At 52.7% G+C, this 16,918-nt stretch overlaps 2 protein-coding genes across 8 annotated transcripts in view; both read left to right on the forward strand.

The window, feature by feature from the left end:
- The window catches only part of JADE2 (jade family PHD finger 2), a 444,935-nt gene that overhangs the window by 227,592 nt on the left and 200,425 nt on the right, over positions 1–16,918 (forward strand). The window lies entirely within an intron of this gene.
- TCF7 (transcription factor 7) overlaps positions 1–16,918 on the forward strand; it is a 62,891-nt gene that overhangs the window by 40,189 nt on the left and 5,784 nt on the right. For 5 of the 7 annotated variants that reach the window (XM_061352003.1, XM_061352007.1, XM_061352008.1 and 2 more), the window contains exons 4-8: positions 7,920–8,052; positions 10,716–10,806; positions 14,027–14,113; positions 15,889–15,999; positions 16,612–16,774. In XM_061352003.1, coding sequence (XP_061207987.1) covers positions 7,920–8,052; positions 10,716–10,806; positions 14,027–14,113; positions 15,889–15,999; positions 16,612–16,774 — 585 coding nt within the window. The remainder of the gene's footprint in view (positions 1–7,919; positions 8,053–10,715; positions 10,807–14,026; positions 14,114–15,888; positions 16,000–16,611; positions 16,775–16,918) is intronic. The other 2 variants (XM_061352004.1, XM_061352009.1) reach the window with 1 other exon arrangement.

A 16,918-nucleotide genomic window follows, 5' to 3' on the forward strand; every position in this document is an offset into this window, starting at 1 on the left:
GAGACAGGGACAAAGGTCCTGTTATGGATCTCCTGTCCAGGTCCCGGGGTGACAGTGGTGGCACCAGCAGGATGGTGTCACCCCTGTGGCCATGCACCCTGGCACCGCTGCGGTGTGAAGGGGCAGGTTTCACCCCCTCTGATGTTGAGTGAATCGAAACACTTTAACTCACATCAGAGGTGGGTTTTTGTTGCTTCTGTGTTTTGATACCTCCCCTGAGCTCTTTCAAGACAGGGGCTGGTTTTGTTTTGTTTGAAATGGGAATCAGAAACCCAGCCGAGCAGCCAGGAGCTCTCCGGATGCCCAGGGGATGTGTAAGCAGACATTGGCCTCCAGAAAACTGGAGGGCTCCTGTTGGGCTCATCTCCTGCAGAGCCCTCACACCCTGAGGTTCGGCTGGTCCTGGTGCTGCCCGTGAGTCGGGCACACAGAGGGTGGCATTGCTGGTCCTTTCGGATACATTTTGGCCTTACCAAAGGGCAGGCCTTGGCTCTGTGTCACACTTTAGCTTTGCTCTCCTCCCTCGCCCTCTTGGCTGTTTTCCTGATGAATTCCGGGTATGAGACCGACCGCTTGCCTTTGAGAAGCGGAGCGGAATAAAGGAGGTCAGATACTATCAGCCACCGTGGGTCAAGTAAGCGCCTTCTCATTCAAAGCCTCAAGTGTTACCAGTAACTCCAGGGCTTGCAGTGTTCATTCAGATTCGCAGAACTACATTGGCACAAAAGGGTCAGAGATAGTTCTGTTTTCCATAGCCCAGAACATAAAGGGGCAAGACCCAGGGATGGGTGTTGCAGAAGAGGGGGAACAGCTGCTGCCCCACTGTCACATTGCCCTGGGGTTTAGTGCTGTGGTGCAGCCCCCAGGTTTTATCACCCCATCATTCCTTTCCATGGAGCCAGATGTCACCATTGCCTTGGTGTCATCCAGCACACTGGGACTAGGGGGTGTTCCTGTCCCCTCCTGAGCACCATGAGGCTGCTTTGAGCATCGCAGCAGCAGCGTTTCCTGGGCAAGGCAAGTGTGGCACAAGGGGACTTTCTGCATGGTTGAGGAGGCTTCTGGAGTGAGGTGGCTCTTCTGATCAATGTGACTATACACATCAAGTGGTGATGCCAAAAGTTCATTTTCAGGGGGTTTCTTCTCTTTGGTATGGGGTGTACCTGCCTCTGCGCTTGTCCCTGTTACCATAAGAGAGCAGCCTCTGGGAGTGACTTTGATCTTCTGTTTTTCCATGCCTTTTTATTTCTTTCATGAAGAACCACCTACATCTTTCTCTTAGAACATAACTACTTGAGAAGTGAAACGGCTCTTCCTGTGCCCGTAAATGGTGAAAAGCTCGACTTTTCAACCCCTTGCAGAGTTTAACTTCAAAATAGTCATCACCATCATTGCTTAAAAACAGAAACCAGCAGCGCAGAAGGTCACTGAGAACATTTGAAAGGTTATGAGGTTCTTTCCCTATATTTGTCCCCATCAGTGGAGTTTGGCCACTTCCTTGAGTGCTGGGGCATGGAAGGTGTTCAGGGTGGGGAATGTGTCCCCTGATACCCAAGGCAGGACTCCTAAAGCCCTTGTGATGCCCATCTGAGTCCCAGGGCAGAGTCAGCCTTATGGGAGCTGAGTTCAATGTGCAGAAAAGAGCAGGGCTGCTCAGGGGCAGAGCTGGATTTTAAGGAAGCTGAAAGAAGTTGTAGACTCATAGAATTCTGGAATGGTTTGGGTTGGAAGGGACCTTAAAGCTCATCCAGTCCTAACCCCTGCCACAGGCAGGGACCCATTCCACTGGAGCAGCTTGCTCCAATCCCCTGTGTCCAACCTGGCCTTGAGCACTGCCAGGGATGGGGCAGCCACAGCTTCTCTGGGCACCCTGTGCCAGCGCCTCAGCACCTTACAGTAAAAACCTTCTTATATCTCATCTAAATCTGCCCTCTTTCAGTTTAAAACCTTTCCCCCTTGTCCTGTCCCTGCAGGCCTTTATTAAAAGTCAGAGGGAAAAGGAAGAATCGAGGAACAAAACACTCCATCATCTACAAAATAAGGAGCGCAGGGATAAAAACCTGGGCAAGACCAGTATTTGCCCATGTGTGCAGTGTGTATCTTAAACCAGTTGGCTTCTTGATGTGATTCATATGCAGAACTACTGCAAGAATTAATAGCTGCAGATTATTACTTTCCCCTTTGTTTGACTCCTGCTCATAAGCACCTCTGGGCTGACCAGAAGTGGGGTGCATGGGGCCATGGAGGTCTTCTGGTCATGGCAGATGTGGTCTTCTGGTCCATGAAGGAACTTTGGTGGTGCTGAGGGTAGGGACAGGTCGAGCCCTTGTCCTGCAGCCTTGCTGGGTGACCCAGGGAGATGCTGCTGCTGCTGCTGCAGTTGTGCTTTGCTGGAGGGGTGCAGGGCTGAGTGTGGGTGGCTTTAACTTTCCCTGCTTCCTCTGTGCTGTGGCAGCGGGCTGGGGCCATGGGCCTGCAGCAAAAGTGAGAAGAGAGAAGAAAGCTGCTGAGATGAGAAATGAGTCGATGGTGCCTGCACCCGGCGGGGATCTTTTACCAGAGCATCTCCCGGTGCAGCACCACGGGGATGCAAGGGGTGAAGGTGTTGCTGACACAGGCTGCGGGATGTCAGAACTGAGAGGTACCCTGAAACTGTGCAGAGCTGGGTTTGGGTCATGGCATTGCCCTGTGAGCCCTCCCGGGAGCAGATCCGATGCTGTGGGATGCACCTGATAAAGTCCCTAATAACACATCCCTAATGGCTAATTTGGATTGATTGTTGGATCAAAAGGTCCAGTCCCCCAGCAGCAGGGCATGCTCCGTGCAGCCTGACCTCACACCATTATTTCTGTGGCACAATGACTCATTCTGCAGTGAAAAGGAATGAATTCCTCCTTGAATCATCAGCAGCAAAACTCTGTAGGTTTTGTTTTTCATAGCCAGCATCTCGACTCATCTCACCTTGTCTGAGAAGTGACGTCAAAGCAAACACATTTGGGGTAACTTAGGGCTGGAATGTGGCCTGCAGCATGGGTGCTGCACCCTGGGTTTCCATCCCTGAGGCACCCGAGCAAGGCAGGGGAGCATGGAGGTGCCTGGAGATGAGAAAGCTGAGGAGAGACCTTATAGCAGTCTTCCAGTAACTAGAAGGGGCTGCAGGAAAGCTGGAGAGGGGCTTGGGACAAGGGCCTGTAGGGACAGGCCAAGGGGAATGGCTTGAACCTGCCTGAGGGGAGACTGAGCTGAGCTCTTAGGCAGAAGCTCTTCCCTGTGAGGGTGCTGAGGCGCTGGCACAGGGTGCCCAGAGAAGCTGTGGCTGCCCCATCCCTGGCAGTGCTCAAGGCCAGGTTGGACACAGGGGCTTGGAGCAAGCTGCTCCAGTGGAAGGGGTCCCTGCCCTATTGGAGCTGGATGAACTTTAAGGCCCCTTCAGCCCAAACCATTCCATGATTCTATGTGCTCAGAGCTCACCCCATCCATCCCCCTGCTCTGAGACAGGACCAGCTCCAGGGGCTGAACCCCGCAGATGGACACAAGGCACAGCCGGTGGCACAGGGCTCTCAGGCTGCTAAAACCTCCCTCTGCCTTGTGAGTGCCAGCCACCAGCATGGTACAACCGCCAGCCTGAGCTCCTGTCCCCAGCCAGGCCCCTTGCCCCACGGCTATTTCAAGTCACTGTGTTTGGGGCTGGCAGTGTGGGACAATGTGAAAGTGCCCTGACTCATCTCACCCCACCAGCTGCAAACCACAGCGCGATCCTCGGCCGGCGGCACGTGTGCCAGGGTGCTCCGTGCCGTGGGGGATGGATCCCTCCCAGGCCTTTCTTGTTATTGCTCCTCTCAGCAAGGTTGGTGGGGGCTGATGACACTGGTAGGTGATGCACTGCAGCATCAGTGCCTGCTCCAGCCCGGGTGGACATCCCTCACTGGGGAGGTGGGCACTCAGGGCAGTTGCAGTTGGGAAACTGAAGAGGAGAAGTCCTTCCAGGCTTTCAAACCCCATTCTGCAGCTCCATCTCCTCTGGAAATACCATTCTGGTGTTGCTGTAAACGTGCCTTTTCATTTCTGTAGCAAGGCTGAGGTGGCACAGCTCATTCTCCAACCTGCCCTCAAAGGGCTGTGCTGGGAGGGATGAGATAAAGCTGTCTTCAGGGCCCTTTCCTTCCCTCCACAGCTACTGAAGGATAGCAGATGACTTGGGGTGACTTGGGGTTGGAGCCATGATGCTGGGCACCATGTTCATTTGGGTGTGTGGGCAGTGAGCAGCTCCATCACTGCTGCTCTGAGCTGTATTGAAACAGCTCTGGGGAAGAGATGCAAGAAGATGCTTCACCAAACCACAGCATATCCCCATGGTGTCCCAGCAGCACCACCCCACATCCTCCCAGGGGACCTGCTGAGAGGACACTAAACCAATGCCCTCAAGGTAAATCAGTCCACTCAGCAGAAAAAACATCAGGTTATCTTAATGGCATAAGACATTGTCAGCTGGTAGGTTCTAGCTTTGAAAAGCCTCTTCACAGTTCATGTGTTGCAGGAATTAAATCTACACCTTGTGAAAGAAGAGGAATTGAGTCCATTTCCCTGCCATGCAGATCTCTGTAAATGTGGTAGGATTTCACAGCAAAGACACGTGTGGCAGCCACAGCACACCTGGAGCCAGTCAGGAGATGCAGACGTGGCCATGGACCACAACCATTAGCAGTTGTGTTTAAACCAGGGATCAACACTGAAGGAGTTTCCTGTGATTCTCTAGATCTTTGTGCAACGTTTCCTTTTTCCTTGGTTGGTTCAAGTGGGAGATGGATTCCTGTAACAAACTCCCTAATGGAGGAAGTGGGAAGGGGATGAATAGCCTCCTGCAGAAGTTTGTGTCTTTCCTCCTGCCTAAGCATCCTTCCCCAACAGCTTTTTATGCCTTTAAAGAGTAGGAGAAAATGAGCAAGGCAAGAGCAAATGTAAAAGGGACATGGGAAAGGGCAGCTCTTCTTACTGGTGCAACATCTTGTTTCCCATCTGAACTGATGGGAAATCCAAGCAACTGAGCTGCAGTCTGCTGTACTGCCAAGTTAACAACCTTCTGCTTTGATGGAGAAGGAGGACAGGCCATGCCTTTGCTGTAACCACACGTGCTCTGTGCTTTTCACTGTTGAGGTATCCTGTGGATCGGTATCAGGACTGTTCAGCTGCCTTTGTAGTGGTCTGTGTCTTCTGTCATTGCTCCAGAAGCTGTTACCAGTCGTCAGACAGCGAGGCTGGTGGCTGGTGCTGTGCATTGGATCAGGCATGGTGCAAATGAGGAGGAAAGATCTGCCCCACTTTGAAATGCTTAAGAGAAGGTTTTCAAAGCAGCTTAGCATCGAGCTCGTTCTGCTCCAGTGCCACGGTACAATGTACACATAGAACTGCATATCCCTAATTTAGGTTTTCTGGCTCTTAAATAGGCTAAACCATGGCTACTTTGAGGAATATCACTCAAAAGCTCTTCTTCATCTCATTTCATGGGCAAGAATAGTAAAAGCTCAAAGCTACAAACGTGTATTTAACTAAGCAGGAACCAACCCAGAGCCACTCTTGATGGGAAACCCACAGAGCCGTGGCCCTGCTGCAGGACTGTACCACACCAGTTTGTGCTGGGGAGGGGAGTCACATTCCCAGTATCCCACTGTATGCTTTAAATCTACACCTGGTAAGCATCAGGGATTAGGGTTTTCAGACATTGTTAAATGCAAACCTTCGTGCCTCTTGGTTTTTATTTGCATGAGCAGCCTTTGTGGGATAGACAGATGTAAAGCAGCATCTCCATCGCTCTGTGTTCCTTTCTGCTTCATGGGTTTCCTCCTTGGAGTAGGGATGCAAAACATAGGACTTGCCCAGGGCTCTTGGGCTGCTGTGCAACCAACTCAGAGCAGCCAGGAGAGGTCCAGGACAGGTCCTCCAGGGCCATCAGCTCTGGCTGCTCCCCTTCACCAAAGCCAACTGGCATTGTGTGCTCACTGTGCCTGAGCAGAATCACTACCAAAGTGAAAGGCACCCCTGAATCAAGCCCAGAGGTCACAGAACCACTTGCCACTGGTCTCCACTTGGACACAGAGCTGCTCACTGCAGGTCTCTGAGTGCAGTCATCCAGCCAATTCCTTATCCGCTGAGTGGTCCATCCATCATATCCATGTCTCTCCAGTTTAGAGACAAGGATGTCATGCGGGACAGTGTCAAACACGTTGCACAGGTCCAGGTAGATCATAGAATGGTTTGGGTTGGATGTCACCAGTCAGTCACATCCTTAGTTTCCATGTGCTACAGCTTCTCAGATACGATGGACAGCGGCTTAGCAAATGCATCCACCAGTTCCCTCAGGACCCACGGATACATCTTGTCATGTCCCATGGACTTGTGCACCTCAGGTTCCTTAGATGTTCTCAAACATGGTCTCTTAGAGAGGGGCTGTTCTCCATTCTCCCAGTCCCTGCCTTTGCCTCCTGTAACTTGGGCAGTGTGGCTGGAGCTCTTGCTGGGGAAGACTGAGGCAGAAAGGTCATTGAGTAACTCAGCCTTCTCTGAGGTAACCAGGCCTCTCATTTCCTTCCAGAAAGGGCCCACGTTTTCCTCAGTCTTCCTTTTATAGATCACAAATGACTTGCCAAAAGCCACACAGCACATCAGCTGTAGATGTCCTGGTGGGACACAAGAAGTCAGGCCAGCAATACCCGCAGCCCCTGCAGAGCTGTTGTACCTGGTCCGTGCTCATTTTCTCCCCATTTTGGGGTGCTGTCTGTCCTGTTTCTCTTTCTGGATGTATCTGGGACAAATCCTAACATTCCACCACCAAGGCAAAGCCAGTTTGGGTTTAAAGGCAACCATGGGCGAAACCGGGCATGTAGGGAGCAGCTTGAGACGCTGGAGGCGAGGAGGCTGGCAGAGGCAGCAGTGTGTGTGTGTGCATGTGCATGTGTGTGTGTGTGTTTTCCTTACAGCTCTGTTGAACAGTTCCCCCCTCTGCTCCAACACACAGGAATACTCCCCACTGTGTTCACCAAAAAGCACCTTTTGAAATGATGTTGGCATCCAATGGCCTCGCTGTGTGTGACCAGGAGTAACTACAAGGGGGTTTGTTGCATCCCCAGCCCTGCTTCAGCTCCCTCCAGTCCTCCTCCCAGAGCTTGGACCCACGGGGATTTCATCCCAAGTGTCACCACGTCCCATTCTCAAAGGCATTGCCCTCAGCATGGATCTCCCAGTCCCAGTTAGGAAAGTCTTTCAGAGTGAATGTGCAGGATGTGAAAGTCAGATTTAGACCCTGTGGTAGCACAAGGATGAAAACAAGAGCAGTGCATTGGGGACCATGCTTGCAGCATTACTTCTGAATAAAAGATACTGGAAATGTTTGGACAAGGGGAATGGCTTGAACCTGCCCGAGGGGAGACTGAGCTGAGCTCTTAGGCAGAAGCTCTTCCCTGTGAGGGTGCTGAGGCGCTGGCACAGGGTGCCCAGAGAAGCTGTGGCTGCCCCATCCCTGGCAGTGCTCAAGGCCAGGTTGGACACAGGGGCTTGGAGCAAGCTGCTCCAGTGGAAGGGGTCCCTGCCTGTGGCAGGGGTTGGAGCTGGAGGAGCTTTAAGGTCCCTTCCAACCCAAACCATTCCATAATTCCATGATTCTATGATTGGAGCTGGTTTCCCCCTACCCATGCAGTTGTGTTCAGCTGCTGTCATTGCTTCATTTGTGGGTTTTTCTTGCAGGAAGCTCTGGTGTTTATTTAGGTGGGCAAGACCATTCATTCTCTGCCTTGTCCTGGGGAGTCACTGGGGACTTACCGTAACTCCCAGCCTCACTTGTAACAAGAGGACTGCAGAGGGCTCTGTCCCTCCTTGCCCACGGAGCCTGACAGCTTCTGAGCCCTCTCCCTCCTTGTGTCTTGCAGTCCAACAAGGTTCCTGTTGTGCAGCCATCGCACGGCGTCCACCCGCTCACCCCGCTCATCCCTTACAGCAACGACCATTTCAGCCACGGCTCCCACTCGCCCCACTTGCCCGCTGACATCAACCAGAAGCAAGGTAATGGCACCACTGGGGACCTGCGTGATGGGAGGGGAACAGGGCTGGGGACCACTGAGACCAAGGCTGTCACCTTCCTGCTCCCAAATCAATGGGAGAAGACAAGAGCTTTGGTGAGCTGGGGCAGTGCTCAGCCGTAGGAGTTTATTTAGCTCATTGGCAATGCTTTGTAATCGTGGTCAGGAGGAGTTTGACATCAGAAACCCCAACCCTGCTGATCAAATGTGCTCAGTTCTCTGTGCAAGCCGTCCTGTAGCTTGGGCCCAGACCAGGGCCTGCGAGATGATGCGTAAGAGTCAACCAGAAAATGGAAAGTAATCTTTCCTTTGACTCATACCCAAACTGTTGTCAGGTTGTCATTTTGAGAGAATAAATGCTTGAAACAGGAAATATTTTGACTAAATAGGATGGCTGTCTGATAGCTGACTGGATTGGTACATGTGTGTGTCCATAGCCACACGTTATGTGGTTGTCACTCAGTTTGGCTCTTTGGGTTCCTGTGTGAGTGCAGGACACGTCAGTTGGCTCGTGAGGCTGCAAAGGAAAGTACAGCAGGTCGAGGTTAAACCCTGCACTGTGAATTATAGGTATGTACACAGGAATTCACCCCAGCCCATTGTTCTTCGTGGGTTACTGGCAAGCTGAGCGTAAAATCAAACTTAACCTTACATTAGTGCAACAGGATCTTTCAACATCTGTTCAGATTACCCAGGTTTCTGCACAAACTCGGACTTGGTTTCATGTGAAAGCAAGTGAATTCATGGGTTTGTGTCAGACTACATTCAGGAAGGGGTTCAGGGTCCATCACAGCCCAGAAATCAGTGTGAAAACAGAGGCGTAAAGTGAACAGCTGTGATTTGGGCAAAGGCAAAAGTTTGGATCCAAACTATCCCAGAGATAATCAGCTTCAATGAGTTAATATCACTGATAAAACAGTGGGGATTGAGGATGCTCCTGGCTGGAGGATGGGCTGAATTATCCCTGGTCTGAACACAGAGATCATGTCCTGGACTCATCAGGGATGCTGTTGGGGAGGATTTAAGTCCAGTGTAAGAGATACCCAGGTACATCCTGGTTTTCGTTCCAGTCTCCCCTTTCCTGTTTACCCTGTACATTTACAGTGGCAGGGGGAGTCTGTCCATCCCAGAGACATCCCCAGTCCTGTTTGTGAAGAGGTTCAGACCATCATCCTCAGCTGAGACCTACCTCTGGGGTGCAGCTTGCTAACTTTGCATGCCCCATCCCTGCACTGCTGGGTTGAAGGTTTCCTTCCCCACTCATCCTGGATGTGCCCCATCTGTTTTCATCCCTGAAATACCTGCCATTATCAGCCAGTGCAAGCGCTTGTGAGTCGCCATCTACTCATTCTCACAGCATCCCTTTAAAGTATTTCACAGTAGCCCAAGGACACGCAGACAAGGAAGTACAAGCAGGATCTTCTGAGTCAGTGGCTGGTGCCCAGCCACTGGGCCAGCGAGAAGAACTGGTGCTCTGGCTCACACAACTTGTTGGAGGTGCAAATCCCAGGAAATCCTGGCAGCTGCCTAATGTGGAGGCTGGATTTGTCTGACCTGCAGTGGGCTGCTGCATCCCACTTGAGCACAGCTCTACATAAATCTCGTACTATTCATCGTCCTTTCAATTTGGTTATATATTTATTTTTGTTGCCTCCTAATAAGATGCTTGGAATCTGCTGGTGTCATTCCTAAATCGTAATTTATCATTAATACACCCAGGAGAATAATCCAGGCTTAAACTGCTTGCAGCTACTCACCCATTTATCCAATGCATTTATTGCTCAGGACAGCTGCTGGACAGTCTCTGTATATGCTATTTGCTCAGAGGCTCTGTAGCTGCCAGCATTACAGGGTGCTGCAGCAGAGCTCAGCTCCTGTTTCCAGTCTGGTGCTTATCTGGAGGCTCCTTTGCTGGTTGTCTGAGTCCCACCCGCAGCCCCCAGGCTGTTCTCAAGTCCAAATAGGAGCTGTGGCTGTCTCCTCTGGCTGTGCCACCTGTGTCAGCAGCTTTGAAGATCACACAGGGATTCCCCGTGTGAAGGGTGAATTCCCAGCTGGCACCGTACCCACCTCCACTCTTCCTTGGCACCCACAGAGCCCCTGAAATGATTGCTTTGAGCAAGGACTTACGGTTTAGTATCAAGATAGCAGAGATGCTGCTGGAGCATCCCCACTGGCCACTCCTGGGGGGCCTAGGGATGCTTGATGGGAAGGAAGGTGATGACTGAAAGGGGTGTAGGAGTGACTTTGACCATCAGTTATGCCCTGAAGAGGCACTCTGGAAGGGCACAGGGATGTCTGGAGTCCATCAAATCCTTACCAAAGCAAGCTGCTTCTTGGCTTCAGGGTAGCCCGGAGCAGGGATGCTGCTTGTGCAGGAGCAAACCTGCCTTCTCCATCACGTTGTGAGTGTTCATGATTCTGCATCAACACAGATGACCCACCACATCCCCCCAGAGAGAACCACAGCAATAAAAAGGGCAATTACAATACCCTGCTGCTTGCAGACACCTATTTCACATGCATTCCTTGCTGCCCACGAGTGCCTGTAGATGGAGCAGTCAGGGGGTCGGGAGCTGTTTGGGTCAGCTGGGGTGCATGGTGCTGGGTCCAACTCACCTCCTTTTCCCTTCTCCCTTCTTCCAGGAGTGCACCGTCCATCCCAGACCTCAGACATCCCCGGATTCTACCCCCTCCCTCCCGGTGGAGTCGGGCAGATCACGCCGTCGATGGGATGGTGAGTGTGGGGGCTCAGCCCCAGCCCCACTGGCTGCTCCATGCAAGGAACAAACGTGCAGCCAGTCTCTGTAACCTCCATGGTGCTTTCACCCGGCTCCATCCCTCCCGTATGCTGCATGGCGGGGAGCAGGATTTAGAGTTGGTTTAAAGACATCTCTGGAGAGGCTCAAGGCTTTCTCCCAGCTGGAGTATGCTTGAAGCAGGGTTACAACCTGCCTGATTCAGAACTGTCTCCTGCCTTACATCTATCTGCCTGTGCGGATTAGGAAACCCAGGGAGAGCTTTCTTCCCACCTCTCTTAATCACACAAAAGCCTCTCTTTTTGCGTAGGAGGTAATTTTCTCCTCACTGGGGCTTTCAGCACAGTGCTCTCCCTGAGCATGCCACTGGCACAGGGTAATCCAGTGGGATGCTCCATCCGCTCAGCCACAGTGCTTCTCAGGGTCTAACACACAGGGGAGCATCCCACAAAGCAGAGCCCGTTGAGAAACCTGCCCCAGGGACATGAGTTAAAAATGCGTCAGTTTGTGCTCTGTGGTCATTGCCCCTGGCTTTTGTCACCGTGATGGTAAGGACATGGAGGGAGCTGGTCTGGTTACTCTTCAGGTGAATTTTCATGCCCATCAGTGACACAGGGGCCTTGTAGAGGCTCATGGGGAGCCTGGTGGCTGCAGGCAGGGATTTGGGGTGGCCAGGACAGGGGGAGAATATGGAGAGGGTGACTGTGGGGCAGGCAGATCCCCAGCAAGGCCCAGCAGAGACCTCCAGGTACAAGCAGGTATTGCAGAATGGGAGAAGTGAAGCGTATTAAAACACAACGTAAAATGTTAGCTTTTTGGTTTGGTTTGTTTGTGAATCTCATGTTCCAGATATTTAACCACAAGGAAACAGAGGCTGAGGCCTTTGATACAGAGCTTGGCTTCAAAGAGATTACATTTTGCCTTCTGTGCTAAATCTGCTGCTCTTGGGCGATGATTTAACTCCTCACATAATGTGATTCATCCTCAGGAAAAACAAGTACTGGGGTGACTGTGCTGTAACATGAAAGCAAGAGTTGGGGGTGAGGAAGGAGCCTGTTTACCAAATGCAAGGTCCACTCGTGGGGTGGGATGCTGTTGGGGGCAGCCCTGGGAAGGAAGCCTGGTTTGCACAGGTTGGTTGCTTGGTGTGAGAGGGGTTGTGCATTGCTGAGAGCTACTCTAGCATTGCAGGGGTTTGGCATCCTCAAGCAACCTCGTCAGACACGGTCAGAAGTGACTAATAGAGCAGATAGAGTAAAGCAGCCAACGGCCTGGTGGAGCAGAGAGCAGCACCTCAAAGCACACGTGTCTATAACAGAGCCTTTGCTTACCCCTTTGCCTGCCCCAGAGTTACGGAGAGAGCCCCCAGACCACTCCCGATGTGCCCAGTGCTCAGCTGAGGCTCACTGTGGTTGGGTGCAGAAGCACCAAAGCATAGAAGGGTTGTGGCAGCACTGACCCCCAGGCAGCAGGCAGCAGGGGCTGAGTGCGGGATGGTTGTGCTGGGGATGCTTTAGCCGGTGCCATGTGCAGGAAGCAGCTTTTCCTCCAGGATCTGCTCAGAAATGGGGCTTGCTCTCACTGGGTGCTCAGGAGGAGGAGCTGCAGTCACCCTCTGTAATTACCTGGGATGACAGTCAGATAAAAGCCTCCAAGTCCAGTCAAGTGAGTTTTGCTCACGGGAGCCTGGCAGCAAACATCACCCAGGAGCCTGTGAACCGTGTCCCTCACCCGCTCCAAGCAGTGCCAATGCCACTGCAGCCCTTCCATGCCCATCCCGTGTCTTTTCCCCCTCCCATCACCGGGTGACACAGCCCTAATTGCCCATTCCCAACCATTAGGGACTGGTTTAGCCCTTGCATTCATTTGCACGTCAGACTCAGGCTGGATGAAGCCGCCAGCGCCCTTTTCTATCCCTGCATCCCAGCTCTGCAGTACCGTGTGTCGCTTCTGGATGAGCTCCGAGTGTTTTCTCAGCCCTGGGGCAGCCGCCTTTGACTTCAAAGGGTATTTCAGCTTCCTGATGCAGGGCAGCACTTAGCTGTTTGTTGGGGTGTTTATACCCGCCGACATCTAAGGGGTGGGAGAGGGCTTCTGCCTGGCAGGGTGTAAACACAGCCTTTCCTGCACACAGATCCACTCAAGCCACGACACAGCAGCCCCCGGAGCAGCACAAACAGAAACCCTCCTCCCCAGCAAAGCTCAAGGGCCTGTCGTTATTCCTCTGCAGGGCAGAAACTATCTTTAGCCCTGAAAAATCCCTGGCATCCAGGAGCTCGTTGCAAGGCACTGCACTTAATGATAATGGGCTTTTCTTTATTGCTTGTTAGAGCTGAAAATAGCTGATGCTGGTCTTAAGCACAGCTTCATGCAGGCTGGCTGGAGGGAGCATGAGCAGCAGCATGGATTTAAGCACCCCATCGTGCCCTCCTTGGGCACCCCAGTTTCCATGCACAGTTTTAGGCTGGGAGCATCTTCTGTCAGGTTTGCAGAACAAGCCTGGGTGTTTTTGAGCTATCTCCATATGAAAACAAGGGGGGATCCCTTGCTGGGAACAACAAGGAACTTCCTGCATAGTTATTTGACTACCTCAGGAATAATTCCCAGCTCCAGTCTGGTACATGCCTGGTCCCCAGTATGAAATGGCTTTGAAAAGAAAGGTAGGACTGAGGTTTTGGTGTGTTTTAAAATGATGGGCATCCTTAAAGTGATGCGCTGGGGAAACCAGAGCTTTTATAAAGCACGGGCAAGGTGCTTACTGTCCGTTCCTGTCCTTGGGCATCCTCCCAGTGCAGCCCATGACCATGCAGTCTCTTGTGCATCACACAGAGAGAGGCTCTGACCACGCTTTAGGGTTTTTGGTCTAACTGTGCTCTTTAAGCAGCTCCTTCTGTATGATAGCCACATGTCCTAATCCTTCAGCACACTGCTGCATTTTGCATGTTAACAGGATAAGCTCAGTGCTGCAGTTACTGCATCAGGGACAGAGGGGGGTCACCTGGATCCAAGCTTTGCAGGGAGGTCCAGCTACTCCCAAAATAAAGCCCAAATCCTGCCCCTTAAAGCCCAGGGGACACCAGGAGCATCCCGCCAGGCAGAGCTGGGGCATCGGTGCTCCAAGTCGCCTTAGCAAAGAGAATCTTTAGGAGACACCCCGTAGCTGTGGATACTTTATAGACTCTTTCTTCCCGATCCCAGGCAGAGCCAGTCTGTCTATCCGCTCCCGTCATGTGGATTTAGGCAGCCGTATTCGTCAGCGCTTTCTGCTGGGGCTTCTTTCTCCAGGTGAGTATGAGCTGTGTGAGACAGGGCAGCAGCTCGGCCCCGCTCGCAGCTTGCAGTGTGTGCAATGGAGCTTGCAGCAGCTTCCCGTGGCAGCCATGGGAAGAGAAGGAGGTTTTAGGCATTGTCTGGTCCAAAGGGTGCGCAGGGGAACACGGAGCATCCCAGGAGGATGCACAGTGACTGAGGTTTAATCAGCACAAGTCAAACCAAAGCAGCTCAGCATTGGGAAAATGGGGTGAAATCCACTGCTCCTTGTCACAATCCTAATCCTGAACATACCCCTGCTGCCACACCACTGAGTTTTGCTCTGTGGGGACTGATCTGTGTTACTTGCTCTCAGCCTTTGAAGCAGGACAGGCAGCAGGCAGTGATCTGCTGCCCCCCATCAGCACAAGTCAGCTCTCTGAGACTGAAGTGCAGCTTCTACTTTCCCCATCCCATCATCAGGCAATGAGCATGGGCTGGACCCTGCACATGGGAAGGGGTCAGCAGGAGATGGCCCTGTCTCTGCCTTGCCTTTCCCTGCAAGGACGTGGCCCTGCAGCACAACCTGCCTTGAATAGTGGGTGGGTTGAGCCACGTAGCACAGCACCATTCATACTGCGAGTTTGTGGTCACCCAGGACCAAATACTGCCCTCTGTAAATACACCCAGAGCCCAGCGATGGCCCAGTGAGCAGCACTAGGGATGCCTGTGCACACCACATGTGCTCACACAGCAGCTTTTGCTTCTGCTTTGTGTTGTCCTGAAGAGCCATTAGCAGAGGTTTCCCACAGGAAAACCATGCAAGCCCTTAGCCATGCAAAAACCTCCATCCATGCATCCCTGGATCCAGGCAACCCCGTAGCCCTGCAGCAGAGGTGAGGGATGCTGCCAGCACTCCTTACTCACTGGTGCATCGCTTTGCCCAGCCTTGATGATGAAGGCTAGAAAGGAGCTAACGGTTCCCTTTGGAGGCCATCAGCCTCCTGAGCCCAGCACGGGAGCTCCTGCTTGCAGGATTTGGGATGGGTTTTGCAGCCCTGCTGCAGCCCTGAAAGTACACCTGGTCAGATAAGGATCAGATTGTGCTGGTGGAGTCAATTAAACAGCTTTTCTTTCCGTGCCAGCATATCTAACGAACAGTTCATCTCCCATGGGCAATTCTGCCATCTCAAGCTGCAGTCATAGCGTGGCAAGCTTGGCAAAGCTGGCTGCGCTGGCTTTACCCTCTGAGACTCTCGAGGGAGCTAATGAAGCCTGAAAGCTAGCGAGACCTCTCGTGATCTCAGAGTGTTGGTGGAGAGCCTTGCTTGGGGAAGGTGCACCTCCTAGAGTTGCAGTTCGGTTCATGTTCAGACTCATGCTACTTCTGTTAAAAGAAAGGTGCAGGGTGGTCCTAATCTCTCCCATCCAAAGCTGGGTTGAGTTTGTTGTTCCTTTCTGCAGCGCTCATGAGATATTGCAACAACAGAGATCTGAGTAGCTGAAACCACTGGTTGAAAGCACCCTTGATCTCAGTGGGGCTGGCTCCTGATCAGGCTGGTTTCCTCATGGCAGCACCCAGACTCTTTCCAGCCCCATTCCAGCAGTGGGGGCAACCCAGGGCTGCTGGGCAGCTGCCTGCCCCGCACCAGCACCGCAGCACTCACGGGTTTGCTTTCCATGTCCTTTGCTTTCCCGTCTGCTTCTGCCTCGTCAGAGTGCCAGCTCGTGAGACACCGCTCCGGCTGCCCCAGCATCCCCAGCATCCCCAGCGCAGCCCTCCCAGCCGGCTCATCCGCTCTCTCTTGCAGGTTCACTCACCCGCTGATGCTGGGCTCTGGCATGCACACCACCGGCATCCCGCACCCCGCCATCGTGCCCCACTCCGGCAAGCAAGAGATGGAGCACTATGACCGGAACATGTGAGTTCATAGAGGCATGGTTTGGGTTGAAGGGACCTTAAAGCTCCTCCAGCTCCAACCCCTGCCACGGGCAGGGACCCCTTCCACTGGAGCAGCTTGCTCCAAGCCCCTGTGTCCAACCTGGCCTTGAGCACTGCCAGGGATGGGGCAGCCACAGCTTCTCTGGGCACCCTGTGCCAGCGCCTCAGCACCCTCACAGGGAAGAGCCTAAGAGCTCAGCTCAGTCTCCCCTCGGGCAGGTTCAAGCCATTCCCCTTGGCCTGTCCCTACAGGCCCTTGTCCCAGGCCCCTCTCCAGGTTTCTTGTCAGCCCTTTTTAGTTACTGGAATACTGTTAGAAGCTCTCCCCTGAGAAGCTGGAAGTTGAGCCAGCAGGGCTCAACAGCATTAATGCTTTAATACCCATTTAATTTATCACTGTTAATGCTTGCATGGGGAGGAGGGTGGATGAACACTGAGCTCTGCCTGCATCAGGCAGCAGCACGTGTCCAGGGTGCAGATCTCAGGTCCCCCCATCGGGTTGGTTTGGTGTTGGGTCTTTAGAGCTTGGTGCCAGCAGGCAGCCAGGCTGGAGGCACCTGATGCTCACAACTCTTCCTTTGGTCCTACCAAGGAAACCTCAACCAGAACCAAAGAGAGAGAAGGAAGCCAAGAAGCCCACTATCAAGAAGCCCCTGAATGCTTTCATGTTGTATATGAAAGAAATGCGGGCGAAAGTCATTGCCGAGTGCACCCTGAAAGAGAGCGCCGCCATCAACCAGATCCTGGGGCGGAGGGTAAGGACGTGGGGGCTCAGCACCATCACCCCAGTGCAGCATCCCCATCCCTTGCAGCTGCTCTTAAGCCCATAGCAATCATCTTGCTTTCAAAACCAGCTGCTCTTATCCCTTAAACACATGGAGTCAGTTGTGGTCCGGAGC

This window comes from Neopsephotus bourkii, unplaced genomic scaffold, assembly GCF_033783945.1.
Source record: "Neopsephotus bourkii isolate Nb327-2 ecotype Australia unplaced genomic scaffold, CSIRO-AGI_Nbou_v1 NB_620, whole genome shotgun sequence".
Lineage (NCBI taxonomy): Eukaryota > Metazoa > Chordata > Aves > Psittaciformes > Psittacidae > Neopsephotus > Neopsephotus bourkii.